This window comes from Pimephales promelas, chromosome 10 (genome assembly GCF_988280905.1).
Source record: "Pimephales promelas chromosome 10, fPimPro1.hap1.1, whole genome shotgun sequence".
Classification (NCBI taxonomy): Eukaryota; Metazoa; Chordata; class Actinopteri; order Cypriniformes; family Leuciscidae; genus Pimephales; species Pimephales promelas.
In genome coordinates this window covers 36,694,680-36,713,101 of record NC_142778.1, presented here as the reverse complement: position 1 = coordinate 36,713,101, position 18,422 = coordinate 36,694,680, and the positions used below count along the sequence as shown (strand labels likewise).

The following is an 18,422-nucleotide window of genomic DNA, read 5'->3' as shown; positions in this document are numbered from 1 at the left end:
CTTCTATTGGCCCATTCTCCTCTGACCTCTCGCATCAACAAGGCATTTTGGCCCACAGGACTGCCGCATACTGGATGTTTTTCCCTTTTCACTCCATTCTTTGTAAACCCTAGAAATGGTTGTGCGTGAAAATCCCAGTAACTGAGCAGATTGTGAAATACTCAGACACCGACAACCATGCCACGTTCAAAACTGCTTAAATCTCCTTTCTTTCCCATTCTGACTTTCAGTTTGGAGTTCAGGAGATTGTCTTAACCAGGAACATACCCCTAAATGCATTGAAGCGACTGCCATGTGATTGGCTGATTAGATAATTGCATTAATGAGAAATCTAATAATCCTTTAGGTGAGTGTGTGTATATATATATTTTTTTCTCCAATTAACAATGAAAGACATGGCTGCCATCCTGAAAAACTTTACATGAAGAAGAAGAAAGTATTTACCAGTGTAAGGAGGACACTTGGCTTCATTTTGCTCAGCACATCAGCAATCTGTGAGGAAAAGCTTTTATTAGAGATGATAATTTAAGTGAAACATCATTGGCCTGTAAGAACACCAGGCCTCTGACAGGTACACTAATGAACAAAAGCCATACAGCCTTTGAGGCGAGATCTCCTTATGAAGGAAGAGCCAGCGGCTGACAGACGCCTTAAATGTCAACCAATGAAAGGATGAATCATCAATAATCTTCAGCCAGCTCAACTGTGTGAACAGAGAGAGCAAAGGATTCTGGGAAAGAACACCTGAGCTGTCTTATGTGCTCCAAAATGTGGATGAGAAGCATTTTAAACCCACAGGATGAATCAAACGCAGACTATATTACCTCAGGGCAGATCCACATTTCTGCCTAAAATCCATATTGATGAAACCAGCACTGAATATTAAAGGCATATTTCATTAAAAAAAAAATAAAAAAATAATTTACTCAACGTAATGTTGTTCCAAACCTTTAAAAAAGCTGTGATTTATATGTATTAAACATCTAATTTTGTTCATAAAAGCAACTATTTAATAAAGCCCAGGCTCTGTGAGCTTATTATAATACAGCTGTCAGGATAAAATCAGATTGACCAATGACAACAGTCTGACGAGTAAATGAAGCTTTCAGCATGTCTCTCCGTCCTGAACGAATGAACCCAGCGAGAACATCAGATTAATGCCACGCGGGGGGGCGAATGCTTAACGCTCCTTATCCGACAAATTACAAACACGCCACGTCTAGAGAACATGAGCCGAGGGACATGTTTATAGAGTCAAAACTAGATATTGCCAAATTCAAAGTGTGCTTATGACAGCGTCAACTGCACATATTGTATACAAAATCAATCAAAACTAATCAGATATTAAACGTTTTCGATAAAACATGGAGAAAACATTTCTAACTAGAGAAAACAAATTTAAAAGGATGTTGTCTTCCCTTTTGCATCCAAAATAAAAGTTTGTGTTTACATAATATATGTGGGTGCACTGTGTATAATTATTTTGTATATATTTATATATAAAAATACACACGCATGCATGTATATTTAAGAAAAAAATATTATTTATAATATATAAAATATTTATATTTTTATATAATATAAATTATATATAAATCTATATACATGAAAATATTTCTTAAATATATACAAGCATGTGTGTGTATTTATATACATAAAATAATTATACACAGTGCACCCACATATATTATGTAAACACAAACTTTTATTTTGGATGCGATTAATGGTTTGACAGCCCTAATTGTAATATTTACTAATACATTTTTTAGACAAAAAGTTGCAATATTAGTTAACTGTGAACTAACATGAAGATTGAGGTTAATAAATGCTGTAAAATTTACAGCATTAACTAATGTTCACAAATTAGAGAGTCAGCCAAACTTTACTGACCAACGGCCTAATATTTGCTGTTCTCAGTGAAAGCCTTGAAATGCAGACGGCGAGCAGCAGCTGTTCATCATCTCAACCTTTCAGAGGTATAAATACTTTATTATTTTGTAAGCAGGCTATTTGACTTATGACTTATGACAGAAAGTCAGAGGTTTGCAAATAAAAAGGTTTTCAGGAACACAGGATTAATGCATTCTACAGCATTTATTACTCTTGGTTAATCTAAGTTAATAAAAACAATGGTTTATGTAAGTTCAGACTGAATAACTAATGCACAAGTTTTGATTTTAAATCATTTGCATTGTTGCATCTTCAACTTAAAACAAAGCAGCACCTGAAGGATTGTTTTCCTAGGATTGTAACTAAACTGACATTTCATGACGCGTAGTGATGTTACCAGATTAAGTGCTAATGTGTTGCTTGGCTGTGGGTGAGATTGACCTGATAAAGTACTTCAACCCATAATGCGTAATAACATCACATCATGTAAACAGTCAAACTACTGGGCCTGTTATTTACATTTATGCATTTGGCTCACGCTTTTATGCAAAGCATTTGTGACTTACATTACATTGTGACTTATAACAGTACAGATTTACATTCTTATCAGTTCTTGCTTTCCCTGGGAAACGAACCCATGACCTTGGCGTTGCAAGCACCAGTGCTCTACTGTTTGAGCTACAGGAAAGCTGTTATTATGCACGTAAATGTTGTGCAAATACATCAACTATAGCAAACGTGGGATTTAAATGAGATGATCGTACAGGTCGAATTAAAATCGCTTTAATAATAATAAAAAAAAATGGTAACACTTTACAATAAGGTCCCATTATTTAATATAAGTAAATGCATTAATTAATAAATCTGTTGCATGTAGGGATGCACCAATATGAACATTTTGGCCGATACCGAGAACCGATAATTCTTTAAAGCTGAAAGCCGATAACCGATATATCGGCCGATAAATTTAAATCCAAATTTTTATTAAATTTTTGAGAGCCTGATTACAAAACAAACATCTCACCATTAAAAGCCATGTCCTAAGCACACAATTTTAATGTGTATAATATAATTTTATATAGCCTATATGACAGATTTGTGCCGCACTTTACTGTATTTTCCTTTAGTGAAATTATTCCAATCATATTTCAAGCAATTCAAAACCATCATGTTGAACAGTGCACATCTGAAGGAAATAACACATTATTATCGGATTTATTACATCAGCCAAATTAAATTAAAGCCAAATTTATTAAAAATCAACAAATATTGGCCGATATCGGTATGATAGCCGATATATCTTGCGTCGCATGTTACATCATTCTTTATTTTAATAAGGTACTAGTATAAGTTAGTATAAGGTATAAACTTAAAACATTTACAAGCATTACTAAAGTATTTTGAAAAGTTAACAAATGAAACTTATTTCAAGTGAATTATTTCAAACTCGTTACCATAAAAATATACTTGTATAACCAATATAATGTTGCACTTGGTTTTAAATGGATCAAAAGAGTTGTGATTTTCTTAATTAAACAAAACATACTGAACAAATGGCTGAAATATGACATTAATCAGAGTTCTGAAAAATAAATAAATAAGACACCGAAACTGAGACTTTTTAAACAAACTGCTTAATCCGAGATATTGTCGAGATAGATGGCGAAGGAAAAGGTGACATGCAATACATAAATGGCCAACTTTTAAAACATTTTAACAAAAACACCAGCTTAATTGAGTCTGGCAGCCGTGTCAAACACCCTTCATTATTCTCATTTCATGAGTGATCGAGATTAATGGTTTTAAAGTGTCAAAAAAATCAATGCAAACAAAATCAATAGTGTTTTCACTTGACGTTCTCGCCTACTGAGCTGAATAGCAACACATCTCAATGTAAGTGGAAAATGACTGTCATTAAAAGCAATCAGTACGACATGCCTGACTGAGTATTATGGAGGAGTCAAGCAGCTGTGAGTGCGCCGGGATCAGATCGGGACAAACGCCGGAGGAACCGAACGTGATCCCAAACTCATGATCTCATCATGTGACCCTGCTGAGCTTGAACTCACAAAAAAATTAATTACCTGACAAAAAATACGCATTTCAACACTAAACAAAACTGCAAAAACGACGGGCTTCCTGAAATCTCAAAATTGCCATTGGATGGAGAAAATATGCTAAAAAAAAAAATGGAAATATGGAAATGGACATATGAATGCAGATGCCGTGCAGGAGCAGCTGTACATCATCTTTACGTTTCTGCGGTATACATATTTTATTATTTTGTAAGCAGGCTGGGTTTGACTTATGACTCTGAATTACTTATTTATCATTCAACGCCACCTCCGCATCAAATGCTTTATTCATGGCAAACTCAAGAGTAATAAAATTGAAAATAATCACAATAAACTGCAAAAAAAGTGTTAGTCTTGTTTTACAGAACAAACATCAAAACATACTTAAATCAAGACGCTTTTACTGGAGAAGCAACATTACAAAAAACGTGAAGTCTTTTCAGAAAAAAATGAATGAATTTGTGCTTAAAACAAGAACAAATATCTTCCAATGGGGTCAAAAATCAACTTAATTCAAAGGGAAAACAGGATTATGTGTCTTACCACGTTGGCTTGTTCCTTGTTTTAAGCAAAAACTCACTTACATTTTGATTAATGTTTTTCACATAACCAGCTTTTATTTCGCTTTTCCAGTAAACGTATCTTGTTTTAGGAATGTTTAGATATGTGTACAGGAAAAAAAGACAGAAATACTGAGGAATAACATCATTTTTTTGCATTATATTATAATTATATACAATAACTTAATATCACTACAAGCAAGAAAGTGTGTTTATTAGTGTACTTCCTGAATAAAAACGTTGCCTAATATAATTTAAAGCAGGACATGCAATAAAATATACTGCTTTACAGTCTATATAGAATTATAATAAAAATAATAATAATAAAAAATGAAAACAGAAGTTGTTTTTTAAAATGAAAACAATTGTAAAGCATTTCATTTATAAATAGATTTACGTTTAATGAATCTGATAGTAAGTCACATAGGTTTCATACATTTTTTAGCCTTTTCAAAGAAATCCAAATGATCAAATCAATCAAAAAGTTTGATTTAAAAAAATGAGTTAATGTAGGCACACACAACACAGATATCAAGAATAAGACTGTGGATCTCAACAATGGTAACTATAATGATTGTAAAGCATGTTGCAGTGCATTTGTTCAGAGGTGATCTGTTTGTCACCATTGCTGAGATTCATACGCTAATTCTTGAGGTCTGTGTGTGCCTGCATATAACTGTTTTTAGAAGTTTTTTTATTGTTATTTGATCATTTGGATTTCATATGTTCTACAATGACAGTGCTGCTTAAATCCATACGGTAAACTTAACTATACGAGTTCGGTTCAAATGAGTGTGAAATAATGATTATGTTGAAACACAACCATCACCATCAGATCACCTTTTCTATTTGTTCATCTAGCCGTTATAACTCATGTACAGCAGCCAAACATAATCTAAAGAAAATTATGTGAGGGTCAAGAGCCCAACTAAAACAAACACTGGTCACCATTATGATGACTTAAAATTCTGGTTTTCTCCTTCAGTGATTCTGCTTGTTAACATCAGGTAGACATCTCAATAATGCTCAATCATCACTCAATTATCTCATTACCTTTCGCTTAAAATTACTTAATTCCATGATGTTGAATTTACATGAACAAATTCTGTTTGTTTAACGTAACCCAGTTATGAGGAAGCTGTTTACATAAAAAAGTTAATTAAAAGCCAACATATCAGTTTTTTTAGTGTAATTTCAGGCTTCCAATATGCCAACAAAAAGATGCTCAAGATGAAATTAAACCAACATATGCATGTATTTGTTTTTGCGTATTAAACTGAAGTTTGCTTTAGAAACAAACCAAATTAAAAAGATGAAAATTAGCAATATATTTGTACAGTATTATTAAAAAACGCATGAACTAACATTAAAACATACAGCCTTAACTTTTAAAAAATGGAATTGCACAAATAATGTCAGGCTTCTTGAAATCTCCAATATGCCAACAAAAGATGCTCAAAAAGAAAAATGGAAATCAACATATGATTGTATTTGTTTTCGCATATTAACCTGAAGTTTGCTTTAGCAACAAACAAACCATCTTATGATTAAGTTTGCATAAAGACATTTACAGTCCTTGGACTCTGAAAGTCACGCATTATCTATCAGCTGAGGGCAACAGCCGAAGACGAGGGCGTTTCTGAATGTCACGGACCCTCAGCGTGTCTCGAATCCCGACGCGGCCCGTCTCAGGCTCTGTTAGCGCTCGGGATTAAACACGGGGTGTTTGTGGGAGTTGTATTTGCCTTGGAGATTTCATTTGTTTTGTAAGATTACAGATATCTCCCTCTGTTTTCTGCTCGCAGCATCTCTGTTTGCCTTCTCAAATGATCTGTTTAAGCAGCACTGAGAGGAACCTCAGGAGAAGGTCATTAACGCTCAGGCACACGGAGAACAGAAGAGTTGAGGAAGAAACTAAGATGCGCTTGTGCATTTGAATGCAAAAGGGAGCACAGAAAACACATCAAAATAGCCATTTCAATATCACTGCATTGGCTGGTGACCAGTGCACTTTTTCCGTTAACAAAATTTCAGATCATAAAGGTGGATATACTTGCTTTCTAAATATTTTGCTATCATGCATCAGAGAAAAACTCATTAAAATGCCCCTCTTATGCCAATTTAAAGGTCGCCTACAATCCATTTACAGTCATCCAAGGTGAAAAAACACGAATTTTCTCATTATATCCACTGCAGCGTCAGCTCTTTTCTTTTTTATTAGAGAAGCAAAAATGTGTCAAATAACAAGACTTTTATTTGTATTTTTCTGCATGTTTATGCAGTTTACCAATGAGGTGAGAAAAAAAAAACAAGTAAAAGTAAAATTTAAAATGTATAGCTACTGTATATTCTCTAAAAGCAAGAAATAAAGCAATTATTTTACACTATGTTGCTTCTTGCATACGTTTTTATTTTTCTGGGTTTTTATTGGGAATATATAAGCAAATGGTTAATTTAATATGGTTAATTTAGTTAAAAATGCGTAGTTACATCCATTGTGTAGATGCATAGTATTTTAAAAATTATCTTACATGCATTTATTTTACATAACATCTGTATTTTTGATTTTGCATCTCAAGTAATTTTTTTTTAAAGTTTTTAAAGTGCTCCTATTATTCCTAATGTTGTTTGGCGTCTCCTACAACATGTTTAGAGTCATCCAAGGTCAAAAACACATTAATTTTCTCCTCATATACTGTAATTCAGCATCAGCTCTGAAACGCTTCAGTCTCTCTAAGCTCCGCCTCTCTGAGAGCTGCTCTGCTGTGATTGGCTCATTATCATATCTGACTCTCAGTGATACGAACAGTAACGATGGCGTGTGTTTCACCGTATCAATCTCAGAAAAGCCGAACTCTTCCAGTCTCAGATACACTAGTGTTTGAGGGCGGAGCTAAGAGACGCTGATCAGCCAATCAACACCACAGGCTGGCATTATGCTAATGAGTTACATCGTTATGTAGGTTTGTAACAAGAAGTGAGACTGGAATTACTGAAAACTCATTTTAAAGTATGTCCCCTGAATGCAATGTATGTCACTTTGAGTTAAAGCATCTGTGAAATGCACACACAAGTTCCTTAAAATGCTGTCTAGGAAGCTCACTTGATTTTGGAAGCAGAGCTCTTGACAAACAAAAAAAAACATCTATCAGGGCATTTTAAAACACAGCGAATTATTCATAATGCAAGCATGACTGCTTTCTACATGTGGAGAACTGACCCATGGCTAGAGGCGCCGATATCCCAGCTAACAACTTACAAGTGCACTTAAACTGCTGCATCTCAACACGCTGCGTGTGTTTGGGAAGTCACCAGAGGCTGCAGGGATCTAAACTGCTTTATGCTCTTATTTCATTTATTCTGAGGATCTTCTTGCTGCCTTTAGGATCTTAAAGTGTGAATTTCCTATGAAAGGTTTCATTAGTGCAAATTGACTCTCTCTTAGACATGAACACTATTGATATACTTCATCATCCAGGCTGATTAATCAATATTTCAATATTATTGCATTGGCCAGTATCCATTCAAACAGAAGTATGGACAATATTTCTAAATAATACAATATTATTGCACACAGACAGAAGTACGGACAGTGCATTTGTTCTGTTAAGAGAATGAGAGTTAAACAGGATGTTTTGAGTAATTAGCTACTTAATTATTTAGATATTTTAGCGACAAACATTTAATCCACATCAAAACTAATTACAGGGAAATATATGATTGTTTACATTCATTTGTGTGTGTATAATATATATATATATATATATATATATATATTAGGGCTGGGAAATGATTAATCGCATCCAAAATAAAAGTTTGTGTTTACATAATATATGTGTGTGTAGTGTGTATAATTATTTTGTATATATAAATACACACATATGCATGTATATATTTAAGAAAAATGTGTTATTAATATATCAAATATTTATATTTATGTATAATATTAATTTTGTATAAATATATATATGCAAGTATATACATGCAAATATTTCTTAAATGTTTACATGCATGTGTGTGTATTTATATATACAAAATAATTATACACACTACACATACATATATTATGTAAACACAAACTTTTATTTTGGATGGGTTAGGGTTATATATATATATATATATATATATATATATATATATAATACAATAATTATATATATATATATATATATACACATATAATTATTGTATTATATATATATATATATACACACATGTTAATTATCTTATTTTTGTCTTTTTGATTATTACTTTATATTATTATTGTAGTTATTATTATTCTAATTATATACTGATTGTGTAGGTGTGTGTGTGTGTGTGTGACCAAGTGTGTGTGATCTTCAGTTCCATACGAACAAAACTCTAATTTTAAAGAAATAACGCCAACCAAAAACTACAAACACAACCGGCCCAGTTAGAAACCAGCTCAAGGCCGCTTAAATACCTTCATTATCTGCATTATATAAGAGAAATCTAACGAGGACAAATGAAGCATTCAGCTGCACACTAATGCAATTATCCTAAGTTAAACATGACTCACGTCAGTGGTGTGATGCACTTCATCCACGGCGTATTTCTCCTTGAAGTGTTCAGGCGGGTGGATCCTGTCGACACACACACACACACAGGTTTAATGAGAACTTCCTGTGGAGTGATGCACTTTACTTTGACATGATCAAACAAAACCTGTTCTCTCCTCATTTTTAATGAAGGTCGTTTAGGGTTGATTACTCTGACGGGGTTTTAAAAGCACTGAAAACTGATACTCTGCATTTGAATGTTCAACACAGACTGAACCCAAATCTTGATTCTGCTAATGGTCTGCTAGCGCTCGGATAATCAAGTAAATGGACTCTTGATGTCAAGTGTTTTTGGTTCTCGGAAGTATTCATGCAAACACGCTCCACCTCATTTTCAAATTGCACATCAATAACTTTGAGAGCTTTAGTAATATAGAAACATGGCTCTAAAGTTTGCAAAAAAAAAATCATTTTGCCCTTTGTTGACGGTGCATAAAATAGTGATATCTGGGTAATAGAGAAGTACACCAGAAGTAACAGTTAATAACCAAATAACCCATTTATTTTCTCTTTATATGCACTACAATTCAAAACTTTGGCGTCATTAAGATTGTTATTTTTGTATAAATGTATTCATCAAGAATACGTTAAATTGATCAAGTGTGACAGTAAAGATATTTATAATTTTAATTAAATGCTGTTTTTTTTTTCCAAATTTCTATTTATCAAAGAATCCTGAAAAAATAAATGTATCAGGGTTCGCATTAAAATATGAACTGTTTTCTATGGAAGCTTGTTTCCGCCACTGAATAAAAAAATAAAATAAATAATTGTGACTTTTTATCTCACAATTCTGACTTTTTTTCTCACAATTGCGAGTTTATATCTCGCAATTCTGACTTTATTTCTCAGAATTGCGTGATATAAAGTCGCAATCGCGAGATATAAACTCAGAATTGCGAGATATAAAGTCAGAATTGCGAGATATAAAGTCGAAATTCTACGAAAAAAAAGACAGAAGTTCGACTTTTTATCTCACAATTCTGACTTTTTTTCTCACAATTGCAAGTTTACATCTCACAATTCTGACTTTATAACACATAATTGCGAGTTTATATGTCGAAATTCTGACATCTTTTCTCAGAATTGTGAGATATAAACTCAAAATTGCGACTTATCAGGCCAATTCTAAGGGGAAAAAAACAAAACTTTTTCCCCCCTCTGAATAGTTTAAATCTCACATTTCTGACTTTATATCACGCAATTGAGACTTTATATCACGCAATTCTGACTTTATATCTCGCAATTCTGACTTTATATCTCGCAATTCTGACTTTATATCTTGCAATTCTGACTTTATATCACGCAATTCTGAATATAATTCTGCAATAGCAATTCTGCAATAGCAATTCTGACTTTATATCACGCAATTCTGACTTTATAACTCGCAATTCTGACTTTATAACTCGCAATTCTGACTTTATAACTCGCAATTCTGACTTTATATCTCGCAATTCTGACTTTATATCTCGCAATTCTGACTTTATATCTCGCAATTCTGACTTTATATCTCGCAATTCTGACTTTATATCACGCAATTCTGACTTTATATCTCGCAATTCTGACTTTATATCTCACAATTCTGACTTTATATCTCGCAATTCTGACTTTATATCTTGCAATTCTGACTTTATATCACGCAATTCTGACTTTATATCACGCAATTCTGAATATAATAGAAATAATGTCAGAATTACGAGAAGTAAACTCACAATTGTGAGAAAAAAAAAGCCAGAATTGTGATATAAAAAGTCGCAATTACCTTTTATATTTTTCATTTTATGGCGGAAACAAGCTTTCATAGTTTTCAACACTGATAATAATCATAAATGTTTCTTGAGCATCAGATCCTCACATTAGAGTGATTTCTGGAGGATCATGTGATACTGAAGACTGGAGTAATGATGATACACATTCACAGGAATAAATTACACTTTTATACGCTAGGTGAGCATTTGTGCTTATAAAACTTAAACTTTTTTATTTATTTTATTAAATGAGCGATCGTTTCGCTAGATAAGACCCTTATTCATCGTCTGGTGTCGTTTAAAGCCCTTTGAAGCTGCACTGAAACTCTCATTTGGACCTTGAACCGTTTGGTTCCCATTGAATATATATATATATGTGTGTGTGTATTCAACAACATGTCACCTATGTATTCAACTTTTGCTGACTGCAGAGAATTTCAGAGCAATCATCACATCAGTGAGCATGAAAAAGACACATGCACATCAGGAGAGAGTCACTCACTCGCCCATCCACGTGGCGTAGCTCTCCGGCAGCTTGGGGACGAACAGGACGCATTTCTTGGAGTCCACGTCGATGGCGCCGAAGCAATCGGCCTCGGTCACGCCGAAGGTCCAGTGGAAGAACGACTCCTGCAGGACAACACGAGAGAGTCTGAACACAACTATACAGCATCAAGCGGCTCATTTCCATACACACACACATGTGCAACTGTGTTCCTGAAATGAGAATTCAGTATTATTGATACAAATGGTTAATAATGCCACGGCTGACTCAAACTGGAGATATTGTTTGTGCATTTCGGCTAAACTGTGCAAGCTTGATTTCATGCATTGCTGTGCTACGATATTTCCCAGAATGCAAATTCATAATGCAAAATATTGCACACAATGAATGCATTCTTTTCATGGTAGCAAGAGGAGCTATAGTGAACATTGACATAAATGCATCTAACATAAAAGTTTGTGATATCATATGCATGATATAAAATGCCAGACAACTGGTTTATGAAGCAAGAGGAGATAAGATATTCCATAGAAGGAATTATACAATTTTTTTGCTTTATTTGTGAGTGTGCAATTATAAATAAATAAACTTTTGATTAGTATCCCTCAAACCGTACTCACTTAATAGCCCTTAATCCTGTAATTGTGGACAAATGTGGGCACAGAGGACTCCCAATTTTTATTTATTATAAATGTTATATCACTGTCTTCGATAAAGTTTTATCTATCCATTTATGGTGTTTTGGGGGGTATTTTTGAATTTATTTACTTCAAAAAGTACCATATTTTCTATGTAAATTATGCTTATTTTTATGTTTTATTTTTTAATTACTACATTAAAATATCATTCCAATAAGTTCTTAGAGCTAAAACCTAAAGATGAAGTGACTTTGCTGTCACCATTTGTCTTATTTTGGCTTATTTTAGAATGCTCTAAATTACAGTTTTTCCCATTCATTTCTATGGGTGCCCATTTTTGACCCAAATACAAGATTTTTTACCCACTTAACATTGTAGAATTAAGTAAAAAAAAAAATTTGTGTGTGTTCAGGAGGCAAACTTAGGAAAAGTAGCCAAGTCTTGTACCGTTCAGATGAAGGGAAGTATTTTTAAAAAGTAAATTAAAACTATTTTGCCCAAATTTGTCCAGAATACGGTTTTATGATTAAGATGCATTTTGTTTAATTGTTGCAAAGCTTGTGTTTGGCTAATGAATCTCCTGTGTTGCATTTCTTTAAATTGCATTTTAGTAAATGAGTGCATTCGACATCCCGGACAATTTAATTCAAATTTCACACTCATGAATAAAAAAGCATCTTCTGTCGGACGAGATCTCCAGCATGAGCGTCCGCAGAGGAGGATTCATGTGTGATTGTATTGTCTTGAGACTCTTGTGTAATGGAGCGGTAAAATAAAACCACCGCAGGAAAGGTGCAACTTCACACACACTTATTAACGAGCAGAAACCAGAAATGCGCCATGAATTTGATTCAGTTTAGAAACGTGCAAGTTAACACTTCAAAAAGAAGAAAACGACAACACGAGACGAGCAAATTAATGGCTATGAATTATTTACAGTTAAAACACGATGAAAGCAGGAAGCCCTGCAGTAATAAACATCACAACAACATCGCAAAGAGATGCGGCGCGCACACAACACTGGATGTGGAGGTTTTTGTAGCTAATGAATGAGAAACACGCTCCTCGTTATGTTCAATCAACATATGTAAATGCAGTAAATTACGAGGCTCTATCAAACACCCAACCGAAGCGCACAAATGAAAGGTCTGAAGTCATGCGCTCCTGCCAACATTAATTATCATTTAGCATGACATAAACAAGAGCACCACTTACGAACAATTATAATGGGGAGATGAACACTCAATAATCATTTAGAAACAAACGGTCGAGTCATCGAGATGCATGATGCATGTGTGTTTATGGCTGTGCGATGCATCAAACGTGCCGATATGCTTGATATTACATGTCCACTGGCATGACCAGGAGCTTTATTCTCCATTGGCGGACATTCAAAAGTCACAAATATCAGGTATCATTCAATAATGTGATAGTAAGCATTTTTAGGGCTCTTAAAACTGCGAGTCTCTTAAAGTAAAACGTGGAAACGCTTTACAATAAGGTCTAGTTTGTTAACATCCATTAAAGGATTAGATCACTTTAAAAAAAACTTTTGCTGATAATTTACTCACCCCTGTGTCATCCACGATTTTAAGAAATTAAGGTTTTTGATGAAAACATTCCAGGATTTTCTCCATATAATGGACTTCAATGGGGACCAAATGGTTGAAGGTCCAAATGAGAGTTTCAGTGCAGCTTCAAAGTGCTTTAAACGATTCCAGACGATGAATAAGGGTCTTATCAAGAGAAATGATCACTCATTTAAAAAATGAATACAAAACGTTTAGTTTTATAAGCACAAATGCTCGCCTTGCTCTGTTCTGTGATGTGAGGTCTTGACTCTCCTGTTCGAACTCGTTCATCAAAATGAACAAATCTTTTTTTTTTTGAGTCATTTGGTTGATTCAACGAACAAAATGAATGAAATGACTGGAAAAAAAAAGATTCGTTCATTTTGATGAAACTCTCATTTGGACCTTGAACCGTTTGGACCCCATTGAAGTTCATTATATGGAGAAAAATCCTGGTATGTTTTCATCAAAAACCTTAAGGCCTGTTCACACCGGGACTAATTTTTTAAAGTTTTATAAGCACAAATGCTCGCCTTGCTCGACTCTCCTGTTTGAACTCGTACATCAAAATAAATGAACAAATCTTTTTTCGAGTCATTTGGTTGATTCAACGAACAAAATGAATGAAATGACTCGAAAAAAGATTTGTTCATTTTTAAAAAAAAATTTTTTATGACCGCTCGTTTCGCTAGATAAGACCCTTATTCATCGTCTGGTGTCGTTTAAAGCTGCACTGAAACTCTCATTTGGACCTTGAACCGTTTGGACCCCATTGAAGTCCATTATATGGAGAAAAATCCTGGAATGTTTTCATCAAAAACCTTAATTTCTAAGACATGGACATCTTGGATGACATGGGGGTGAGTAAATTATCAGCAAAAGTTTTTTTTTAAAAGAGAACTAATCCTTTAACTAACAATGAGCAAATCATTTCTTACAGTATTTATTCATCTACGTTAACATTTGTTAATAAAAATGGTTTCTTTTTTATGTTAGCCATTAAATAATATTAAATAACTTTTATAATCTTTTAGTTAGCTAGATCATTAATTTTGTCCCCATGATTGATTGTCACAAATATTTACAATTAAAGATTTAATTATGTTTTGTTTTTGTCACATAAAGCTGAAGCTTCATTTTTTTTAAAACTTGAAATTGTATATAATAACAGGAAATTATAATAAAATAGGCCCCTATGATTTACTGTAATGCTGTGAAAATAAATGTTTGTAATTAATATAACATAACATAATAAAGTATAATGTAATATAATCTCATAAAACCCACAAGTCTGCATTTCATATGAAGGAACACTCTTAACTATCTTTTTACTTTGTTTAATTTATTTTCTATTCTTTGCCATATTAAGATTCTCCGCTGTTATAGAGACACGATATTGTGCATTTAATGGCATTTCTTTAAGATGCCATTATTTGGATGGCAAGATGTGAAATTTAAACTGCACAAATGATTGCCGTTTTCTCGAATAATTGCAATTAGATTGAATAACCACGAGCAGAATCACAGAATCAACAACACATAGATTAATAAATGCTTTAGAAGTATTTTTCATTGTTAATTCAAGTTAACTAATAACAAATGAAACCTAAATGTAAATCTCTTCTTTATATCTATATCAGTGTTTCTGAACTCCTGAAACGCCTCCATTGTAGTCTTGAGTTTGAACACGTCACAATATTCCTCATTATAATAATTAATGCGCAGAATAAAGGGGCGGGGCCTGGTTGAGTGACTTAGTAGTGTGTTAAACTGGCGGTTATGGAAAGGGGCGGGACATTTCCCAAACACACTCGAAGCGCTCGACCAATCAGAGCACAGTGTGCTTTCAGAAGGAGGGGCTTCATAGAGACAGGAAGTGAACAGAGCGTTACTGACAGACTGGGAAGAGAGGAGCCGCAACAATGGAGAATATGAGGAGAATAATCAACATTCACGCAGGAAAGAGACTTGATAAAAGTGCATAATAGTTCATCTTTAACTTAATGTGCGTGTGCAGCACCTGTCTGAAGACAATGTCGGTGTCGGTGCAGTATCTCTGCGTCTGTTCTCCTCCTTGAAGAACGATAACAGATCCAGCCTGTAGATCCTTCTCAGATTTCAGGCCTTTACACAAACGCTTTCGGTTTTCTGCAAACAGGGCGGCCGATACCCTCAGCGTATCCTTTCCCAGCCAATACACTGCCTTCCTGTTATACACAACACAAAAATCACATCTACTTATTCAGTTTACACACAGATGGCATACATTGTTGATTATATCTTGGTCAAAAAATGCTGAGATGACATTAGTAGCTTGGTGGCTGTAACACAGTTGTTACGCAAGAGCTGGATTTGATCCCATGATAGCAGGGAAGAATGTGTTTTTGCTGATCTCGGCCATAAAACACTGAGAGACACGGACCACAGGCCAAACTTAAAGGCATTTTCACATCTGGTCTGCGATATTTTTTCATGAAATATATGCCTAAAGACATTTTAGACACCATAATGTTGCTTTTCTCCTAGTTTTTAGTATCTGTCAAGATGCATAAAGCAACAAAGTTTCATAACAGTAGTGCTATATATATATATATATATATATATATATATATATATATATATTCTGTTCCTATATATAGGAATAGTCAGTTCCTTAATTAAAACCAAGTCATTATTCTCTGACGATACTTTTACCTCCGTCATTCTTGATGTTCAAATTGATCTCACACGGGGTTTGATATTGGTTTTACCCTAATATGCAGTATGGACAATTAATATTTGAGAGCTGCATGATTTTCAGTATAAAAAAGACCAATAGTTTAGTATGTTTCTCACAATAAACAATCAAAACAACCAGAAAACTTCACTAGGTCACTACGAAGAGCTGCATTGGGTCCTTTGGAAATGATTTAGCATTAAACAGAAGAAAACAATATGTATCTGGTTAATAAATAATGAATTCTTTTATCAGTCGTCGAGGATCTTTTACCAGGATATTTTTTAATAAAACTCTGATTGTGTTTGACTGAAAGAAAGTGTTAAGAGTGAGTAAATTATCAGATCATTTTCATTTTTGGACGAACTAACCCTTTATTAACCATTCAACCATCCATATCAGAAACAGATTATGCTTTTGATTAGACCCTGAGATTACAATAACCCTGGACTAAAAGGATGGCAAAGTGCTTTTTCACTGATATGATCGAGTGTGTAAAGATTAACAGTGATCAGGGGCGTCTGTACAGTGTGTGGTCAAAGGTCACAGCTCACATTCATGTCATTGCACATTAAACACTCACTCCTCTTAAATCATACTGATAAAAAGAGGATAATGTACAGTCAGCAGGTCATTATCATAAAATAAACCCCAGCAGGGGAAGCGGAGAGGCTGCTATCAGCCCGAGGGGTTTATTTTATGCTAATGACAGGCATTTTACTCTGCTTAATACAGGGATATATGGACATCAACTATATTGAGTTGAAAGTAAAAAAAAAATCTATTAAACATAGAAAGTGGTCTAAAAATAAGATTAAAACTACAACAACATACAACATGTACGTAATAATAACACTAATTCAATGCAAATTTGATCTCTGAATGGCCTGAAATATCTGAAAATCACAATCAGTTATTTTTGCATTTTGCATATTTGTGTCAAAGGCAGTCAATTATAAAAATATACTTCATATATAACTATTTTAAACAACGTTGTATTGACATTTTGACAGACTACTGAAAAAACGTTATTTGTAACGGTAGAGGAAGATGACTGAATTGAACTGCAAAAAGCGATTAAAAGTGTACGTTAAAACTTATAAGAAAACGATGGCCAGTCATAGCATCTCTTAATATACATTTTGATATATGAAACCTAAAACTATGGTGATCAAACAAAGTTTAGACATAATTGGTCAACATCCACCTAGCTAACATCGCCGATCTGTACCTCCATGTTGTTACTACAGTAACATTACATTTTTGTATGGGAACGTACACCACATCAAATAAAGTAATAGTAGAGTTTATTCGCAAACATAGAAACAAAACCTGTAAAGCCAATTAAAGAAGACAAACGTCTGCAAAACATCTGACAGAAACATTAAATACAACGCTTCTACATGTAAACACCGAGCTCCGCGCATGCGCAGGAGTAAACACCTCTGCATGCGTATAATGTTGTGTGATTATGAATAAAACAAATATCCCAGAGTACAATAAAACACAAGAAACTCACTGCTGTGATGATGCCATGCTTCTGTTGCTCAGCTGGAGATTCAGTCATGTGTTCAAGAGCAGCTGATCACTGCGTGCGCGTGCACGCCACGCTTTCCGTTCACTCGATCACGTGACGCCTTTTCTGAGCCCAAACTGACTGCTGTCTAGTCTAGAGAAGTTACTGCAGAGATTTTATCCAACAAACACATTTAACCTTGAGCATAGAGTTATAGTGTAAAGTAATTTAGCACATTTAACAAAAAAAAAAAAAAAACGGAGGATAACTGTGAGTTATATGGCTCTGTTCAAGTTTTGTCATCTGATTAGACATTTCTTTACGATTCGGTACAAACTCTTTTTAATTTTGTGATACAGTGCCACAAAATGTCAGTTACACTGTGTTTAGATAATATAGTCAATACTTACTTTTTTAAATAGTAGATTGGATTCTGGGAAATGAAGTTTTATTCCAATGTAATGTTTTACGTTAATTTATTAACTATAAAAATAGGAATTGATTTAATATAAACTTTAATACGTGGGTTTTCAAATGTTTAAAGTTGTGTTGAAAAATGAAAATGTACAATTCATCAGCCAACTTTATTCTAAAAAAATAATGCTGGTTAATGTAATACAGAA

At 33.9% G+C, this 18,422-nt stretch overlaps 1 protein-coding gene across 1 annotated transcript in view; it reads right to left on the bottom strand.

Annotated features, from left to right (window-relative positions):
- The window catches only part of pepd (peptidase D), a 75,731-nt gene extending 57,803 nt beyond the window's left edge, over positions 1-17,928 (bottom strand). Inside the window, exons 1-5 of the mRNA XM_039683933.2 lie at positions 17,803-17,928; positions 15,588-15,774; positions 11,356-11,483; positions 9,066-9,129; positions 445-492 (exon numbers count right to left, since the gene is read on the bottom strand). Of these exons, the coding sequence (XP_039539867.2) occupies positions 445-492; positions 9,066-9,129; positions 11,356-11,483; positions 15,588-15,774; positions 17,803-17,819 (444 nt within the window). The 5' untranslated portion in view covers positions 17,820-17,928. The remainder of the gene's footprint in view (positions 1-444; positions 493-9,065; positions 9,130-11,355; positions 11,484-15,587; positions 15,775-17,802) is intronic.
- Positions 17,929-18,422: the final 494 nt, after the last annotated feature.